At 43.7% G+C, this 19,765-nt stretch overlaps 1 protein-coding gene across 2 annotated transcripts in view; it reads right to left on the minus strand.

The window, feature by feature from the left end:
- The window catches only part of col27a1b (collagen, type XXVII, alpha 1b), a 60,613-nt gene that overhangs the window by 25,796 nt on the left and 15,052 nt on the right, over positions 1-19,765 (minus strand). For both annotated transcript variants that reach the window (XM_079269630.1, XM_079269629.1), the window contains exons 6-22: positions 18,462-18,515; positions 18,317-18,370; positions 12,675-12,719; positions 9,969-10,022; positions 7,881-7,925; positions 6,907-6,960; positions 5,978-6,022; positions 4,028-4,081; positions 3,273-3,317; positions 3,065-3,118; positions 2,795-2,839; positions 2,520-2,573; positions 2,131-2,184; positions 1,257-1,310; positions 1,107-1,160; positions 968-1,021; positions 830-874 (exon numbers count right to left, since the gene is read on the minus strand). In XM_079269630.1, coding sequence (XP_079125756.1) covers positions 830-874; positions 968-1,021; positions 1,107-1,160; positions 1,257-1,310; positions 2,131-2,184; positions 2,520-2,573; positions 2,795-2,839; positions 3,065-3,118; positions 3,273-3,317; positions 4,028-4,081; positions 5,978-6,022; positions 6,907-6,960; positions 7,881-7,925; positions 9,969-10,022; positions 12,675-12,719; positions 18,317-18,370; positions 18,462-18,515 — 864 coding nt within the window. The remainder of the gene's footprint in view (positions 1-829; positions 875-967; positions 1,022-1,106; positions 1,161-1,256; positions 1,311-2,130; positions 2,185-2,519; positions 2,574-2,794; positions 2,840-3,064; positions 3,119-3,272; positions 3,318-4,027; positions 4,082-5,977; positions 6,023-6,906; positions 6,961-7,880; positions 7,926-9,968; positions 10,023-12,674; positions 12,720-18,316; positions 18,371-18,461; positions 18,516-19,765) is intronic.

Below are 19,765 nucleotides of genomic sequence, written 5' to 3' on the forward strand. Positions count from 1 at the left end.
AGCCAAAGCATCCCTCGAAGAAACTTAATGATCCATTAAACGGAGAGCCGTTTGCAGCATCAAAGGCGTCTTATTACTCACTGAAGGCATCGTGTTTGTTTTCGGTAATCGCTTGTGGGTTCAACTTTTGGCAGAGGGCCGAATGGAATCAAGCATTGGAAAAAGATAGGACTTCATTGGAAGAGTCTTCTCTCGTGTTTAGCCTGGGATGACTCCAAACCAGCACCAGACACAAAGATAGTCACTGTGGATTTTATTTGTAGGGAAAGGTTCAAAGGCTTTCTTCTTGTATGGTGTAAAATCCCAAATCTGTCTTGCACTGCTTCTTCTAGAATGTTTAGATGCTATGAATCGAGAATGTAAATCTGTGTATGGTGGAGATATTTGAAAAGCAAACAACAAAGAGGATGATTTGAGATTTTTTTACTTTAATTACACATTTGAACTCCGGAGTAGATACCAATATAATGAATTATTGTGTGGATTTAGGTAAAAAATCCATCATCTTTTACAAGTAAATGTGACAAACAAACTATACCTGTTTGTTTTGGGTTATTTCTATGACAGTAAAGATCACAGCAATTTGCTGACCAATATAATTATACAGCGTCCAAAAGAAAGTCTTTCAAAACAGCTTTAGAGCAATAGAGGCATCAGTCAGCCAAAGGACTTCCTGTCCATGGCAGCTCCTAGTTTCTCCTCCAAAGCTACATTTAGGCAGAGACACATGGTGTACTTGTTGAGGTTTTGTGTGTGCATCCTAAAAGATAACCGTGATTGTATTTTATAACTGGTCTCAAGCCGCAGGGCTTATCCAATCAGCACTCACCTCGAGTCCAGCGGGTCCAGCGGGCCCGACCGATCCCTCGTCACCCTGACAAAAGAATCGCCACCGAAAGGTCAGGGAGAGAAAAAAAAAAGCTTTCTATGTTTAATTCATTTTCAAAATATGTTAAGTCAACCTCACCTGAAGACCAAGCGTTTCTCTTCGACCTGGCAAACCTCTTGTCCCTTGCTTTCCCTGTGGATGAAACACAGAGTGAACTTCCACTTCATTTCTACTCACTGACAATTCACATCCCAATCGTTAACGTCGCTCCGCTAACCGTGGGTCCTACGGGGCCGTTTTGTCCTGGCGGGCCGATGTCACCCGGGAAACCCTGTGAAATAAGCTTCATCACCATACAGTAGCACACCACATTTTGTCAACAACAACATAAATATAATGCACCGAGTCAAAACATAATACGAAATACCTCTGGGCCAAGAGGGCCTGGTGAACCATCAGGGCCCTTTTCACCAGGTTCGCCCTAAGAAATGTCACAAATGAGATTACTGTTGTCATCCAGATCACACACCTCAAAGTAACTTTAACAAAATTGACAATACCATAGCTGAAGTAAGACTCTGATAGCAGGAAAGAGTATGGCTGGGGAGAGAGCGGGTTCTACATGCTAGAGTCTCAAATCAGATCAGGGAGCACTCACGATATTAAGGACACTTCACAACGCACACGTGCCAATGTTGGTGATTCGTCTTCAGGCTAAAGCAGCATATGCACTGGGAATTTGCCACTCTTTTGCTGGGATGTTCATGCTATTCATGGAATATGTCTTAGACCAAAGATCTCTTGCATGCATGAGTGCCTGAAGTTTGTTTTGGTATACATTTGAAGATTTTAATTTTGTTTTGGGAGTGCATCATAAGCCTTACTTTGCCCTTCGAGCACACCACCATGCTTCAGAACAAAATTCTCAGCTCAAAATAATTTCAAATTTCAAAATAATCAGCTAAAGAGAAAAGGTAGAGACAACCTCCACGACAACATTCTAGAGGAGCCGTCTACCACTGTGTGCTCCATTGGATAGACAGCACACTTTATGAATGAAAAGAATGCAAAGAAATTGCTTAAGTTAAATATTATCTGTATGTGATGGAAAACTTTACAATGTAGCGATTAACATCCCAACTCTGCACGAAGCTCCTTTTTAGGTGTTGCATACATGTAGAGTGTCTTATATCATATAACAATGTGTGGGATGTACCTGCATGCTTGAATGGGATTTCCATGCCAGAATCTAGTTTTTCAAATATATATTTATTTGGTTTGAATGCGGGATGAAAAAATACCTGTCGTCCAGGTTTTCCAGAAGGACCCGGCAACCCAAGGGAGCCACGCATACCCTGCAAAACAAAAGCCAGCTCAGAATAAACAAGTCAAGACAACAAGTGGGTCTAAAGTAGAAGTAAAAAAAATCATCCACATGAACATGCTGCTCAGATAAAGAAACACACCAACTTTCTATAATCGGATTAAAAGGAAATGCACTTATAGCGTTTTTTGTAGCAGAAGAAGTTTCCATTTGTTAACCCATGCACACAAACTTCTGAGCAATCTGGACATCAGGGTGTTGCTAAAGGACACTTTGACATGCAGATAGGAGAAGCCAAGCATTGCACACTAATCCTATTATTCATGGAAGACCCACTGCACCACCTGAGCACAAACAGAGACTCACCGTGTCCCCTTGGAATCCACACTCCCCTGGCTCCCCTGCGAAGCCATCATCCCCCTGAGAAAAGACAAAAGAATATAAAACAAATCCAAATGTTAAATGCAAAGAGATTATTCAGTAAGCATGCACCACATGAGCGCGGGGTTTACACAAGCCGTGCATGGGTTTGTGTTATCGGTTAGCTTTCTCGGGATTCCAAAATAAGGTTTTGTGATTTGTCACCGCTAGGATTATTGTATATTGTAGGTTAGTAATGATAAAATACATATGCAGATCACCTTATCACCTTTCAGTCCTGGTTCCCCAGGGTTTCCAGGTACTCCCTGGGAGGCAAAATAATAATAAAAAAAAAAAGATATTCATGTTCAGTCCTGGCGTTTACCGAGGCTGTGGAATAAACTAATCACCAACCACTTGTCACTTCGTCTCATCAAAGTGAACTCAAACGCAACTGGGAGACATTCTGGTTAACCAATCCAAATGTACCCGATTTATATTGGATCCATACCAAAACCAGACAGACACGACCACAAAACCGCATCATTTACCTTGAGTCCTGTTATTCCTGGTGAGCCCATAAAGCCAACAGAGCCCATGTCTCCCTGCACACATCAGCACACACAAAACACACACTTCAAACACTGAATGTCCAGATGAATTACGTCATATTAATTTTTTTAAAACAAGGTACCAAAGTGTTTAAAATCCCAAAACGTAAAGGTATAAAATCAGTGAGAAAGACACAAGAACACTTACAATAAGACCAGGGACTCCACATGGGCCAGGAGATCCCAGCTCACCCTGAGAAGAAGGGAGAGAACAAAGAAAGATGGATAAAGAAGAGATGCAACACAGTCAGATAAGAGCTGTAGGGGGAGGGTACACATGAATTCAAACTGTGTGTTTCTATATGTTGTTTGTTCACTAGTGTTTCCCTCCACCGATAGCCTGAGCCACGTGTTCCTCCACTCATTTTAGCATAGCGAGTGAGCACTTGGCACTTGACACACGGAGAGGCTTGTTCCAAAACGATCTACCCCGCAGCCACATGCCATGCCGACATCCTCTCCGAGCTACGCATCCAGTGGAGAGACGGGTGACACGCGGCCCAGTGTGGCCTTCCTGTCGCCTCCTCTGTTCCTCTACGAAATGAAAGGAGACGAGTTCAGCCAAATGGAACATCCCCCGATCCCTCTGGAGGCAGAGGAAATGAGGCCTGGAGGAGGCTCCCAGAGGCCAGCCAACCGCGAGCAGTGAGGGTCAAACTAAAAGAGGAGGAGAGGCGAGTGGAACTGCTGATGCTGCCCTCGTAGATATCAGTATGGATTATGATGGGTGAGTTACTGAAAGACCGCACAGACGTATCTCACAGTCAGTCGAGTGCAGGAATACAATGTTCTTGTTCTAAAACAACATGCAAGATTTCTCCGTCAGGTGTCATTTTGACATGAAGATTTTTTTTACAGTGCCAAGTGAGTGAACGGTGCATTCATGTACATAATATCACTTACTGGGTTCCCATCAGGGCCAGGAGGTCCTCTCTCTCCTAAGTCACCGGAAAAGCCCTGAGCACACAAACAAGCAGGATGGTGATGTTAACCAGAGAGGGAATTGAGTGGCTTTATCATCTTCATGCTGTCAAAACACTTGAATCCATTTTGATATCACATGGTTTGTCGGTGAAGTTATCGCACCATGCACAGGGGATCAACAAAGTGTTTCCCAAAACAGCGGTCTAAGCCAGGCAAATCCCCTCAAACAGGCTCCCGGCACTTTATTCCTGGGAGACCGGCAGGAAATTCCACGGCTGAGTGTTTCCGAGCGACCGAGTGTCTGAGTGTGCGCGGAACCAAACCCCCCCCCCCCCCCCCAGGACTTGCCTAAATGACCGAATAAAGCTGCTTGGCACAGAAACTGTTGACTCTTTTTTTTTTTTTTTGCTTGGTGCTCGTAATGCTACAGAGGCAGAACAAGAGGTGTGATGCAGCCGCGAGGCCACATGCTCAACGTGTGTTTGTCAATGTGCCACGGTCAACACGCAGCCAAACCGCACATCGTGGCTCAGCACTCGCCTACAGCGGTCTACGGTTACGTTCATGAGAAACAGCAGCGAAGCCGAGAGATCTCTCATCGTCTGTCTGCAGACAGAGAGAAGGATCAAATGGAAGTATGAAGACCTCAAGAGATGGCAGAGAGACAGGACAGTTTTGTGTGGCAGACTGCTGATTGACAACATTAGGCCAATGTGGATAAGGTAATGAGCCGTAATTGGTGCAACTTGAAGCCCACTGGAAATGTGGAAAAAATGTGCCTCTTTCAGAAATCTCGATAAGTGACTTGGTTTGATCAGAAACACATGAAAGTCTTTGTTCTCGTATTGACATCAGCTTTCATCAAGGCTGGCGAGACCCTTCTCATTACGTGATCGGTCCGATGGTAATCATGCCATTCTGCTACGCACAAAATATAGCTTTATTTTAACTTTTCTACTTTTCATCCATAAAGTTAACACAGGAGGAAGGGAGCCGTTAAACACTGTAAAAAGTACATCGTCTCTGTGGCTCTCGTTGTTTTAGGCTTTGGGACATGTGGATCAAACATGCCGGCTCCTTCTCTTGTGTTTCTTTCCAGATTTTGTTAAACAGCATTTACTGCTGACTCAGGACGGACAAAAGCTTGTTGCGTAAAGTCACTGACCTCAGTTTTCACCAGAGGAAGGGAAATGACTTGCTCATGACTTGGCTATTATGAGGTTTTTCTTTTCTCGGCCTCAGTCTGTCACTGACCGCTACTGCATAATAGTTTAAAAAAGAACATGTGCAACCACACTCGGCCTGGGGAAACAGCAGACTTACACTAGTGGTCATGTGCTGTATCAGTATTTTCCATGTAAGCCTGGAAGGATGGGGAATTTACTCCCAGGCGCCAACGACGATAGACTTCTCTGAACTGTGGGTAGTGACTCTGAAGAGCCAAACCCACAACTGACACATCACATTATTATATCAGTTCCATGCAAAACAAGCACAGTAATAAACACACTCTAGAAGCTGTAATGTTTCCGAATCAACTTCAGCCAGAGAAGATTAATCATTTAAGATGTATAGACGAGGAGTCACTGACTTTAACTTGAGGTTAAGGACTTTCTGAATAATAAAAAAAAAGGATCTGACTGATAATTTAAATGTAATCTGCTGACACATGAACATTGTTTCCAATACATGCAGGCACGCTATTTAGGGTGCAGACATCTCTAGCATCACTGTGCCAGTGTGGAAGTTAGCACAACTTCTGTTCTCTTCTGAGACCAGGAGGAGATTTGGCAAAGTAATGCTCATTGAATACACTTTAAAGTAGCTCCGCGCTACAGTAAGAGTCTATAGATCAAGACAAACAACCCTCACTTTCATGAGGCTGCATTACAAATGTTCTCTGAGAAGTATGTTGAGAGAAAACTTTACCGGCCTACCCATCTTGCCCTTCTTCCCGTGAACGCCAGGAATTCCCTGGAAACAGGAAACAAAACACAGTTGAGACGGAGCAAGAAGATGGATACGAAGCTAAAGTAGAGATAAAAGTGAGTCATGCAAAAACATAGAAATCATTAGAGAACACTAAAAGCCTTTAGCCACACTAGCAGCCCTGTGAAGAAGCAACTTCTCTGGATCCTCATCACTTGTGTGGCAAGACCATGTGATACGATCTAAAGATCAGCTACAGCTACTAAATGGACCTCGAGGTGAGATTGCTTCATCAACTTAACCATAGAAGTTGTTCTTCTGTAGGATGCCAATTTTAGAAATATTCAGAGTAAGCTTGTCTGGTTCAAGTTATTCTTGCTTTACTCTCATTAGACTGAATTGTACTTTGTCAGCCTCAATAAGCTGAGCTTTTTACCTGAATGCTACATTAGCATGCTAATGTACTAACATTCAATATGAAACCTCAGCATGTTGGCTTCGTAGCATGCCATGTCAGCAATCATCTCAAAGCACAGCTGAGATTGACAGAAACCTGATAGCATTGGTGCGAAATAAAAAGACAAAGAATCACCAAAGCAATTCATGCTCTAAGGATCATGCTGTCCATTTGAATTGCATGGACATCCATCTCAACGTTTGTGACGTGGTTTACTTCAATTCGGAGGTTTACTGCCCTGGAGGTTCATGGGAGTTTGAGTCCTGGCTGGGTTTGAGTGCATTTAAATCCAACTCTACATTTGAACTTTATCCAAGACAGGAGAGAGGTTGGGATGTAGGTTGTCTTTATCCCTATAGGCTTGATCCAATACAGTTTAAAGGAGCGTGATCTTGTTAAGTGTGCCTGCAGTACTTCAATAATTAAAACCTATTTGCAACAGCTATTTACTCTCACAGCCACCAGTACTCACTCTCTCGCCATCAGGACCAGGAAGGCCAAAACGCCCGAGGAGGCCTATGTGACCCTGGAGAGATGAATAAAAGATGGAGTGCAGGCACAGGAAAGCCAAAGACAGATGAAAAAGAAAAAGAAGGTGGACAATGAGACTGAGCAGAGATGATGGACATTGTGTCAAACTGCTAGATGTCAACAACACCGTTGCGTTACAGCACTGCAGGCCTTTTTGCTGCGGTTGAGTGGTCTTGTAGAGCCAAGCCTTGAGGCAAGTGTATATGCCCATGGACTGCATGGTGCTGGCTTCCACGATGTAGTCCAAGGGCACATACCCTCACATCAGGGATCTCTGAAGAACTGCCGGCCAAACCTGCTCAGTGGAAGAAGAGGCAACAGCGGTCGGAAAAAAAAGGGGGCAGCGACACAAATTAGCATGTAATGAGAAGCTAACGTCTGAATGCGTTGCGTTTATGCTCGGCAGCAGAGCAATATAGTTTTACGATATTTGGCTCCCGTTAAAAATAAGAGCAAGCACGGAAAGGGATTTGAAGAAAGCCAGAGTTAATTGCTCCTATAGCACTTCACATATACTAACAGAACCATCTGCCGTTATCATCATGGAGTTAACAAGGCCAGAAGAGTGGCGTTTATGACGCTGGCCTTTTTTTTATGTACCCACACTGGTTAGGTCCCGGTCATTCATTTAGCAGGCATTTCACAGTTCGTTTAAGAAAGCGAAAGTTCAGAAGCTTTACTACACAGAGGAGGGTCATGCCTCTCTCCCCTTGTGGCCTTCAATGGAAGCTGAGCGAGGCTGCATGACGAGAAAATGAAATACAAGTAAACAGAGGACGTCTCTCTGAGGGAGCTTTAAACACATTACAGTGTGAGACATACACTATTTACTTTTATTCCCAAACATACTGCCTTTTAAAGAGTTTAATGACACAAATCCATGACAAAGATGTCATTTTTCCAACATCTACTTACCGTGTCTCCTTTTGGCCCCATTTTCCCCACAGGCCCGGGTAAACCCTAAATGTAATACATGACAAAACATATTTCTATGGTTACAAACATGTGGCAGAACTTTATTCGTGCTGTTGTCAAAGTGGAAAAACAAAGGGAAACATTTCTATGATTTAGGCGATGCAACCAAGTTCAAAAATTCATTCTCACTTCTTGATTGTAAGCTAATTTATTCCGATTTTTTTTTTTTATTCTGTCATTTGCGGCGTCAATATTTAAAGGCTGAATGAGTAGGATGTGTCTGTTGCATTCTGTAAATACAACATTTACGCCCCCTGACTGGGGGGTTAGGGTGCTTGCCAGCGGGTGAGAGCCGACACCATATTCACTCTCATGTTGGAACGAGATTTGTCTGCCTGCTCGCTATATTTACATGTTTGTTTTTTTTGGAACTGTGTCCTCCATTTCCATAGCTTCCTCACGGATGCACGCTTCCGATCTGGCAACTCGTCGCTATGTTTTCATAGAGGTTGGGACAAGATCAGGAAATACAGACAGAATGCTGCGTCTCTGAAGATAAAAACACAGCCGCACACTTCTCGTGGGTTATAAGTAATGATTGAGAGGGACTATATGAGTCTATACTGTTTTTTTTTTTTGGAGGATCCTACTCATTCTGCCTTTCAGCAACATCCACTAATTACATCCGTTCATTTCTCAGGGACACTGTCAGCAAATCCACCGGTGCAGAAAATCTCCTCCTGCAACTTTAAAGATCAACTCTCAGCTCAGGAGAGAACTCCCCACAGCAAAGCACCACGCCTTGACATAAACTCACAGCACTGGTGATTCACAGCCCACAGATGGTGGGCGGCGCTAAAGCCCAATCCATCACACACACAGTGTCTGTAGGGATCAGAGTTCTGTGCGCCGAAGCAGAGAGGCAAACACTGGGAACTCTATACGTTATCATAAACATTCAGGAGTGGACCAGTGAGCAAGCAGTTGTCTTGATATTGATGGAGTTTAAGAGGTAAGAGGAAACATGTTTTGAATGCAGAGAAACCCCAGTGCTACCCAGCTTTGACTTCTTAAAGGGATAGTTTGGGTGAAGATGAAGGTCGGTGCACCCCCAGCATGGAGAAACACACTCGGGAGTACTGACACATGCAGGGGCAAAGTAATGTACAACTAAATGTATTTCAGCCACCTAAATAAAAGACAGGCTCACCTGCAAAAGAAAAATCAATATCCGTTTAAGTGTAAGTTATATTTAGAATGTTTTCACTACTTAATCTTGCCATCAGACAGCCCTTTCTGACGGGGAACTGAACTGAGAAGGGTAACTTATCTATGCTCTCTTCAAAGCCACCAGCCTGCATTCACAAAAAAGGTGTTCATGTTCAGTTCAGTTAAAAAAACATTCGATATAAAGCGTACACTTGAACCGATATTGATTTTCTTTATTGAGCCGGTCGTTTCTCCAAGCTGGGGGCGCGACGACCTCCTGTAGGTGATACACTGACTGTGGATGAGTACCTCATACAACCCCACTTCAAAACACCCGAACTGTCCCTTTAAGTTAACACTATTCATAGAAGTGGAGCAACGAATGACGCTCTCAGTTTAGAAGGAAGCGTATTTGTACCCGGGGAGCCGAGGTATTATTCCCACCTTTATTACCTCTTCTTTCTTCAGAGCAGTGCTTACAATGGAAGACTTTTGACATTTTATTCCCTCACTAGACCGGGGGCATCTGCCGCTGAAGTTCCACCACAGCGTCTCAACATCTTTGTGCCCTTTCCCTTTCATTCAGCGGCAACAAAATATTTATTTGGATTGACCAAATTACCGACTGAGATGCCTATGGCTGAGATGCTTTGCCGGCATCCAATACCTTTAAATTACATTATTTTATCGCTGCGGAAAACAAACAAGGATGTGGTGTTCCCCCCAATAATCCCATATGTATTCATCATTATGACAGTGATGAAATCTTACAAGAATGTCGAAACATTTTCGATATGTGTGTGTGTGTGTGTGTGTGTGGGGGGGGGGGGGGGGGGGTGGACCTGCTCAACCAGCACCGCAACACTAGATTTACTGCACCTGCCTGCCAGGATAGCCTTTGGCCCCGGGGCTTCCATCGTCTCCCCATTCACCCTGTGGAGAGAGAGACAGAAGAGGAATCAGCTCTAGAGGAGGAGACCAAACGAGGGAAAAGGAAGGGAGAAAGCAGTGAAGGATGGAGGGAGGGAAGAGGTGTTCTGCAGGAAAACCATTGTTTGCTTCTGCACACATGGTTTCTGTTGGAGCCTCAATGATTGCAATGATAAGAAGCAAAAAACAAGCACTTTATTTATGAAGTAAACAACAATCAATTGGTCCGATAGACGAATTAACATCTCTCAGCTTTTCAATGTTTTTTTTTAGCGGAGTCAGTGTGGCGTCCTTAGGAAAGAGGCGCCACCGTGGACACTAAAAACCACTCAATTAATCCGACAGTAAGAGCTTTTATAATGGGGTCGAGCCACATGCTGGTAAGACGACTGTGAGCATAGCTTTGCCTTAATATGTTTATCCTCAACAACGCACAGTATAATACTTGAGTCATTCCTGCCTTGTGGTGAGACCAAACCCAATGCATCCCTCCGAGAGGAATGCTTAATTCGACACGTATGGGAAGAGTAAAAACAGGGTTAGTTAGTGAAGGCATGCAAGAAATGACAGGCTGGTGGTACAGCATGCTGAACGCTCACCACAGTCATTACACACTGGCGACAGTTATGTTTCTGCCAAAACCAGATAATTAATGTGCTGTGAGAGATCACAATGTTAATGCGGAATTAAAATGCTGTGAGGAAATCTTTGAAATGGCCACAGAGAAACTGTACTCATCGTAGCAAGTTGTAAGAGTAATGGAGTTACTGTTGCAATGAAAGGAATTATTTGTTATTACTTATCTTATGTTCTACTCGTTCAAGGAAACAGGGGTGATGCTATGCACATATGATGTTGTGATAATGCAAATGTTTTTTGCGTGTAAATCACCCTGTTCCACTGACGGTCAGTTGGTGGCAGTAGCACTTCAAGAAACTCAGGAATGTGCAAGTTAAAAGTCAGGGAAGAAGACTGCTAAACGTGAACATGGACCGTTGCCAACATCACTCCCGAGTTTACACATTCACTTCTCCCTTTAACGGACATTAGTTTCCCTTACAGAGACACGTAAATCCAGACTTGGACACTTAATCGCCAGTGACTCCACGTTGCACCGGAGACATGTTTACATCTTTGAGGGTAAAGGTAATGTACACGCTATGGAAACTCTTTTTTTCGTTCCAGTCCGAGAGTTTGTGAAGGCCTTATATAACTTGAAGTTTGACAGTCAAACCAAATGAAGAAGGGTGACGAAGTTGCACTGAATATAAAATAGGGAATGCTTTCAGACACAATTCAAATGCAGGTTTCACAATCATTTAAGATTTGTTTCTTGCAAATGATTTATGAGGAAGACAATGCATTCAAATCTTTAGGTGCACACGATGCATTTTGGTGAGGAAACACTGAAAATAAGCAAAAGAAAACTGTAATAACCTCACAGGGTATCTGTAGTAGTAATGTACAAGTTCCCCCAAAGTAAGACAAGAAGTAATGTCCTTCTGGCACAAGGTGTTGCCTGTTATCTTCACCGGATTACAAAACAATCAAATCGAATTCACTAACAAAAATAACAACCCTGAGAATGCACTGCAGGGCCAGTCATAAATCATAACTGGCTGTTCTGCATGTTAAACCATGCTGCTGTTTGAGTTCCCACAGGAAAAGAGTGCATCGTCTCCAGAGACGGGGAAAGTTCTCTCTTTTTTTCCTTGTGACACAGCACATTCTTCTCAAAGATAGCACACAGGATCGGGACTCAGGAAGGAGGGAGAGGAGGAGGAGGAGGAGGAGGAGGAGGGGGAGGAGGAGGAGGAGGAGGAGGGAGAGGAGGAGGAGGAGGAGGAGGAGGAGGAGGAGGGATGACCTCAGGGTGTCCAAACTATTTAGCCCACTTGTACCTCTGCCAAAAAACCTCTCCTTCCCTTTTTCCCGCCAAGATTCCCCAACAACTAATGTCTCTTCTCTCTTACCGTAATCCCCCGCCGGCCCACACCCGTTCTTTTTCAACGTCCCACCGTATCCGTGTTAATGCGTTCTCCTGTTTTGTAACTATAAATGGAAAGACATGGTGGAGTCTCACGGGAACGGTCTCTGGCGACTCTTGGCTCATCTGTTCGATGCGTAAACATACATTGACATGCAGCTAACGTAGAGCAGCCGGCAGACAGACAAACAGCATGCAGTGGATTTAGTCAGCATGGTAACACTTCAAAGAGCCGGAGGAGGGATTGTGTCTGAGGAACCAGAGAATTCACTTTAAGATGTTTTCAGGCGCTACTCTTGCTGTTCAGAAAATCCCTTTTGATTGTCTCATGATTGTTATTAAGCCCTGAGGTAACATTCACACTCTCACCTCAGACACTACTGATGTCTTTTAACGGTGCATTTCATCTCAAGTGTTTGCGGTATGCATTTTCAAAATTGCATAAATGACCTTTTAGCACTTTTCCGTTACACAAAGTGGCCTAAAGGGGGCGCTACAATCATAATTATTGGATTAATGATGTGATTATTACTGAGTGGCCCAAAGGAGAGCGACATTACAACTTGTAGGTAGATGTAGAGTAAGAATACTGATAAAGATGGTCTACATATTGTGTGCTATACAAGAGAACAAGTATGATATACATCATGGAGAATTGAAGCACTCACAGGTTCACCAGGGAGACCAGCAGGACCAGGATGACCTCTTCGTCCCTGTTGACAAGAAACAATGAGTTAGAGGTTTGCACATCCAACAATAAGTCTGAGTAAAAACACCATGGCATCTTATCTTGTTTTAAACCTAATCACAATGCCACGGGGAGGTACAACGCTAAAAAGAGATTGTGTGTGTGTCTTCGTGTTAGAAAATGTCAGGGGATCAAATTGAATCTAATTTTGTTGATAAAAAGTTCACCTTGTGTCACATTGTGTTCAACTGCATCTTTGTCAACAACTCAGGGGCTGAAATGATGTATTTTCCAATTGGCGAAGAGAGGACTTGCCTTTTGTTTCCTTTTAAAATAGAACAACTTAATAAAGACCCAAAATGTTGACTTTAAAATCGCTGTGAATAGACCACCAGGCAGCACAGGCTGTTAACCCTGAATAAAACACTTCTTTTTTACGATTCCTACTGAAGACCGACGCCGTTTTTATTTAGTGTTGCAACACAAGCGGCTTGGCACCAATGTACCGTGACTAAACAATTCAGAACGACCCTGCATTAATTAAACCAGCAAAGCAGTCGGACAGGAGGAAGTGAGACCCAACAAGGTAATTAATGGTCACCTTCATTGCCTCAAATGAGCATGCCAGCTGGTTACAAAATGTATTCATCTTTTCACAATCAAGGCCCACAACAGAGTCGATAGAGTCACATGAAGTCGTCTCTGAGGGAAGAACACATCTATCCTCTCAAGTGTGAAGTCATTAGCCACCAGCTGGGTTGGGCCCGTCGCTGGCAGACCATGTGGCGGCCATGCGGCTGATGTGAAGAAAAAAGTATCAGTCGAAATAAACAGATCACCATTAAGAGGCCCACACCGAGCACTCTGAGGCCTGCAGCCAGGGTGTATACGTCCCTCTGCAAACGTCCTGCGAGACAGTGACGTAAAGCAGGGCTCCACTTTTTCACTGTCCAGGGTTTATGTAACTAAATGTAAGAATTTGGGCTAAATTCACTACTGTGATTGCTATCTTTTTGATATGAAGTTGTTTACTTGCCAGGATGCTAAAACCACTTAACCCTCATTCACAATGCAGTGTGATTCTGCCTCTTGTCAAAACTCTTAAATGTGGGCCATAGCCTCCTGAACCTTAAAGGAATAGTTTGCCCTTTTGGAAAACCCACTTTCTTGCTGAAAGTTAAATGTAAAGATTTGTACCTCTCTCGCATCTGTCCGTTAAATATAAAGCTATACAGCCAGGAGACACTTAGCTTAGCTTAGCACAAAGACTGGAACCCTGGGAAAACAGCTAGCATGGCTATGTCCAAACGGTCCACCTCCCAGCACCGTTTAATCCATGCAGAAACGGAAGAGAAATCTAAGTGTGGGACTATTTCTTCTCCTATTTGTCCTGTTTACAGTCTTAATGCAAACCAAAGGTAACCATCTCCAGGCTGGAGCTTCATATTTACTGTACAGATATGAGAGTTTCATCACTTTTAAGCTCGTCAAGAAAGCAGATATTTCCCAAAATGTAGAAATATTCCTTTAAACCTGGGCTGGTGTTGTGAATCATTTCATGTTGATGGAGCATGACATGTTTGTTGGCTACGGAATCGACGGACATATGATCAGGATTTAAAATGAGGTTTGAAAAGTGTTTGGCTGCAAAACATAACGACTGACGCGCACTGGTGGGTCAGGCAGGTTTGGGAGGCTGAAGCAGAGCGAGACTGACGTGCCTGAAGCTGGTCAGTACAATCATGCTGGCAGGCTGACGTCCCATAAAAAAAATCATCTTTACTCAGAAAAGTATATTGATAACATGCCAATGGAACATTTCTGAAGATATATCAATACAAACCAGTCAGCTGAGACTGGAGCCTCTGATGTCATCATGATGTGGGAACTGTTACTTAAACCAACAGCAGAAGGAGAAAGTTGTGCATTCACGAAAGTGTGTAACACAGATGAAAACACATGACATGACATGTCCTGTCATGTCCAAAAGTCCTGACAAAGACATATAGAAAGAAACACTTTGAAACTATTTTCTTTAAGAGGAACATTTTCTGTCACATCCCCTGCAGCTCTTGGATTACTGTGACTGATGAAGCCAGATGCTGGTTCATCAGTCACAGTAATTCGATCAGGCGCTTCAGTTCTGTCAAACTCCTCATTGATGAATATTGGTCTGTTTATCTACTGACAGACAGCACTGTGCTTGAAGTTGGGAATAACTGACGGGATTTTTGGGAGGAGATGAGTCTCCTGCGGGAGCCAAAAGCGCTGCAGCCAAGAAAAGAGAATAGAATGTGGCCGAGCTTTCCAGAGAAGCCAGTACAGTCGAGTACAGTGGAACTGAGAAAAGGGACACGTCTGTGTGCATCTTCATGTGCATCATTATATGTATGGACTCAGACTAAATGGAAAGCTTTCACAGTTCTGTAAATCCATTATCTGTTAGTTCTCCCTCTCGATGAGGACCAAACTGTTTTAATTCGTGCAACGTACAGCAGTTCAACCCTGCAGCCGCCTCTTACACAATAAGTAACAGACTTTCCTTCGCAGACAAAAAAAACATGTTGTTCTTTCCGTAGATTTTCTTTTTTATTTTATCACAGAACTTATTCCTATTTAGCAAGCCCCGCGCTCCTTTTATTGGATAAATCAGACTCAGCAAATAAAGAGGTACAGTATGAAAACGTTATGATACAACGCTGAGGAGCAGGAAGGAAGAAATCTTGAGGGTTGCACAGCCAATAAAAAAAACCGTTGAGTGTTATTCCAGTGTGCCATAATCAGAGCTGGCTGTGTAAAAGGCACACTGGTCCAGGGCTGGTAATACTCTACAGTGTTTTGGTATGACACACACACACAGTCTTTCTTTACAGTGCAGACCGCTGACTGACTCCTCAGCAACCTCCCCGTTACATCTCCACACGTCTCCCACAGCGAGAGAGGCTTTCTCTGGCAGCGGGCCAAGGACGGAGCACAAAACTCAGTGAAAACTCGGGGTCCATGAAGCAGCGGTGGGTCACGGTTCTACTGGCTGGTTGGACATGAGCAGGCAACAGAACAAACCCTCCAGCTTCCTCTATGGCTAATGATGGAATTTCGGTGTAATTTGAATACAAAAGTGCACTGTAAGGAGTTTTGGCTTCCAACGTATTCTAGAAAAAAAAAAGAGTTAAGAACAGCTGCAAGCAATAAGGTGTCTGGTGGCTTTCAGAGGAGCCCAAGCCGATTACTTGTATTAGCTGGACGCAAACGGCGTTTCTATACTTTGTATGGCTGTCAGCGTTTACTTTCTGGGTTCCGAGTGTATTTACGGTGAACACAGACGGGATCAAAGGGGCCTGGATCCCACCTGAACCGATCAGCAGAACAGGGAAAGGGGATCTGTTACAACCACTTAACCTCAGCCAGGGGGCCGGGTCCACGCCCAGCAAAGATCCTCAATTACCATAAATCAGCAGGAAGAATATCGGCTCTTTCCCATGACTCCACGCTTCATGACTCACATGGCGGGAAGAGGTCTTCCTCCTTCGAGCTGGAGATCCTCGAGCACACCAGATGTTTTTTCACAGGCAGCGCTGGCCGATTGCATAACAGATTGTCGGTGATCCCGCCGAAGCATTTTACACTCATGTCCCAAATGAGGACGGGAGTATGTGTGTGTGTGTGTATGTAAGAGAGAAAGCTGCTAACAAAAGCTTTTCTCATGTTGTGGGACAGTTGTGTTCTAATTAGCATTCTTCTAGCATTTGAAAGCTGACCTTGCTTTATTGTACTGATGCACAGTTTCTGTTTCTTTCCATCTTCCCCTGAGTATAATTCTGACAGCAAACCGCAGAAGGAGCAGTGTGATGATAAACTGCAGTCTTTTTTTCCTCAAGCTTTTGTTTTTCTCAGCAGATGTTGCCCGTCAGGTAATTCAGCAGAAATTCCCTTTGCAAAGCTTCTTCACTCTCATTTTAAAATGAAAACATTCTGTTGCCTGCAATAAAGTTTACATTTATTTCAACACCACAGCAATTCATCGACTAATCTACATCTCGGAGATTCCCCGTCACTTAGTCAGTAGGGTAAATGAATCTCATACATTTGGGTTCCAGTGGAGAGTTGTTGTGGTCCACAATGGTGTTAAGTGCTATTTCCAAGGCTTTTACCCCTGTGAACAAGATGCACTTCTTGGCATGGAAATGAACTGCACAGTGTCACCCTCTCCAGCGTTGGGAGGTAATAGGTAGCAAAGATAGCAGAGTTGTTGTGGAAGATTATGAGGCCTGCCATTTATTGGAATCAGCCATCGCGACAGACAGCTGCTAGACTTGTGCTGTTGAAACTACAAAGATGGTGTCAAACACAACTCTTCCAGTCCATCGACTTGACATCATATTCAGTAATTATCAGTATCACATAAAGATCGGTTGATGACGGTGGGAGGCAGAGTAGTAAAAGACACATCATCCTGTTTAAGGTGTGACAAGTTGTGATACCACGTCATTTATTTCCCCAAATAAAGCTCAAAGAGAAGGGGAGACAACTGAGCCACATGTTACTCCGGACGACATATTCCTTTGTTACGATGAGCAAGGGCACTGTACTTCATTCAGAGTCAATCCCACCAACATCCTGCTGCTGTGAATACGCACTTAAGCCTCAAATGTGTGTTATTCCGCGCTGAAAATAATCCATAAAACAAGAGCACTCCTGTTTGAGAAATGTTGTCTAAAAACTACAGTGCCGACATGTTTACGATACATGAAAAACATTCACATGTGGAAGAAACAACTAAAGCAAAATGAACGTCTGAAACCAAACAATGTGGAAAAACAAAGTCAGTCAGTTGCAGAGTACTATGTTATTTTCACACTCGTGGGAAATCCAACAGGCTCTGGCCAACTTGCAATGTGTAATTACTGTGGGGGGGATTAACAGGCTTTGGGAAAAGGCCAAGGATAAAATGTACAAGGCCACGAAGAAAAACGCTGTGCTGCTAACCATCACTCGCTGTCATGATAACCCAGCGCATGTGAAGAAGTCAAATAACGTAAACCAACAATCCAGAGCAGGACCAGATCACAGAACTGAACCACAATCAGAACGTGTCCTACTTTTCCCAATAACTGCTGACAGAGTGAATGACATAACATGCATTTGGAGGACGCATGTAAAACGTCCGTAAACTGCCTTCATTGTTTTTGGAGGCCTGCGGTATTGATGATGTAACAGGCTGAACCCACATATATTTCGACTCACAGGGGAGCCTGAACACAGGTGGGCTCCTTGAAGCCTGCATTATGTTAGGCAGCTGTCCAAACAAGAGCTCAAACAATCCATGTTTGGCTGGAGTCTCTAAACATTGCAAGTTCACAGATTTCCCCCTCAAAGGCAGTTGAGGGTGCGTCAGAGTCGAGAGGCTGTACGTTTGATTTAGTGATCCTCGATATACACAACTCCAGTCAAGTCTAACTTTATGTCGGAAAACAGTTTGAGAAGGGAAGAAGAGCAGAAACACACGTGCAATATAAACGTGCACACATGTGGGACAGGGCCAGTGATATCTGATACTGATCAGTTACTTCCTTGTAGATTTACAGAAACAAACACAGTTGTGAGACAAATCAGATTGTGTACCTTGCGTCCATCTTGGCCATACAGTCCAGGGGGGCCCATGACACCACGCTCTCCCTAAAAAGGAGAAATCAGGTCACAATCAATACACCAACATCATTTTAAAAATCAAGTAGTTCTATGAAAGGAAAGATGACAATATGCATACTTTTAGCCCTTTTGGGGCATGGCCAGGTGACTGTCCATAATCTCCTTTTTGTCCCTAGATCATGTAGAAAAAAACAGAACATTTTCTTATTAATACTTTTAGAGACGTATCCCAGTCTGCACCAACGTTCACCGCATATTTTCTGCATTGCCACAGAGTTCCACCTCACAAGGCGCAGAGGAGTCCGCTGTTTACATTTACACTATCAAAGAGTAATGAGTTCATCCCACTTATTGGCGAGTCCAGCGGTCGTATTTACAGAAACGTGCAGTCCATTTATGCCCGGCGGGGACTCGGTTTACACCGAGCCAGCGAGAAGTGATGGGTAGTGATCGTGTACATTCTTCTGCCTTTTTCGGGCAGTGGGAATCCTGTCAGTGCTTTCTGGGTCAGCATTCAGCGTCCAATCGCACTGGTGAGAGAGCTGTCCAGAAATCGACGCAATTATAATGTAAGAGGTCCGTGGAGAAATAGAATATTTCCTGTGTTGGCGCTTATCATGTAAATAAATATGAAGAGAAACGGTGCAGCGCCGAGCTGGTTGGACTGCAATCAAACAACAGCTGCTGTTGGCTGATTCCACGTGTTCTGACACATTGCATTTAGCAAATTAAAGTTAAGGCATGCAGGGAAATCTGTGTCGTGACTCACTTTGGTTCAATCCTGATTTTTCTATTTCTTCAGAAATATCGGGGCAATTTCTTCCAGATTTCTTCGTGTAAAAGGTAATAGTTCAGTCAGTGCAAAGACGGTATGTTTTAATGAACTGGGTTACTGGACAAAGTACGACAGCAGTTCCCATCTACAGTATATCGGCCCATTTACACCTACATGTTCCTGACAGCAAAGACTTGGCATTGAAAAGTCTTTGTGGGGATTTTCTAAACAGGGCCAGGAGGAGTGCAACTCCAGCCAAGAGCGGCATGCATTCCCTGAACACTGTGTCTTTTCACTGTCTAAATAGTTTCAACTCAAAGAGAAGCTAAATGAAGTCATCTTTTCTGAAAGCTGAAGACCCTTATAAGCACTTGTACCTTTTAGGCCGTCATTCATTCCCTTTTCAAAGGCATATCAATTACTGACAGCGTGTTAACCTGAATTTAAAATAATCCACTCATATGCTCAGTACTTCCCAAACACGAGCATTTTCCTCCGCCACCGTCTCATGCAGGGATTCACAGAGTGCATGTGCAAGCATGGGAATGTACTCGCGAAAGTTTTAAATCGCATGATTTGGGCAAAAAATGTATGTGCTTGGGAAGTACTGAGCGGAAAACTGGATGAACAAGACTTGGATTCTACAG

This window comes from Melanostigma gelatinosum (assembly GCF_949748355.1).
Source record: "Melanostigma gelatinosum genome assembly, chromosome: 6".
Lineage (NCBI taxonomy): Eukaryota > Metazoa > Chordata > Actinopteri > Perciformes > Zoarcidae > Melanostigma > Melanostigma gelatinosum.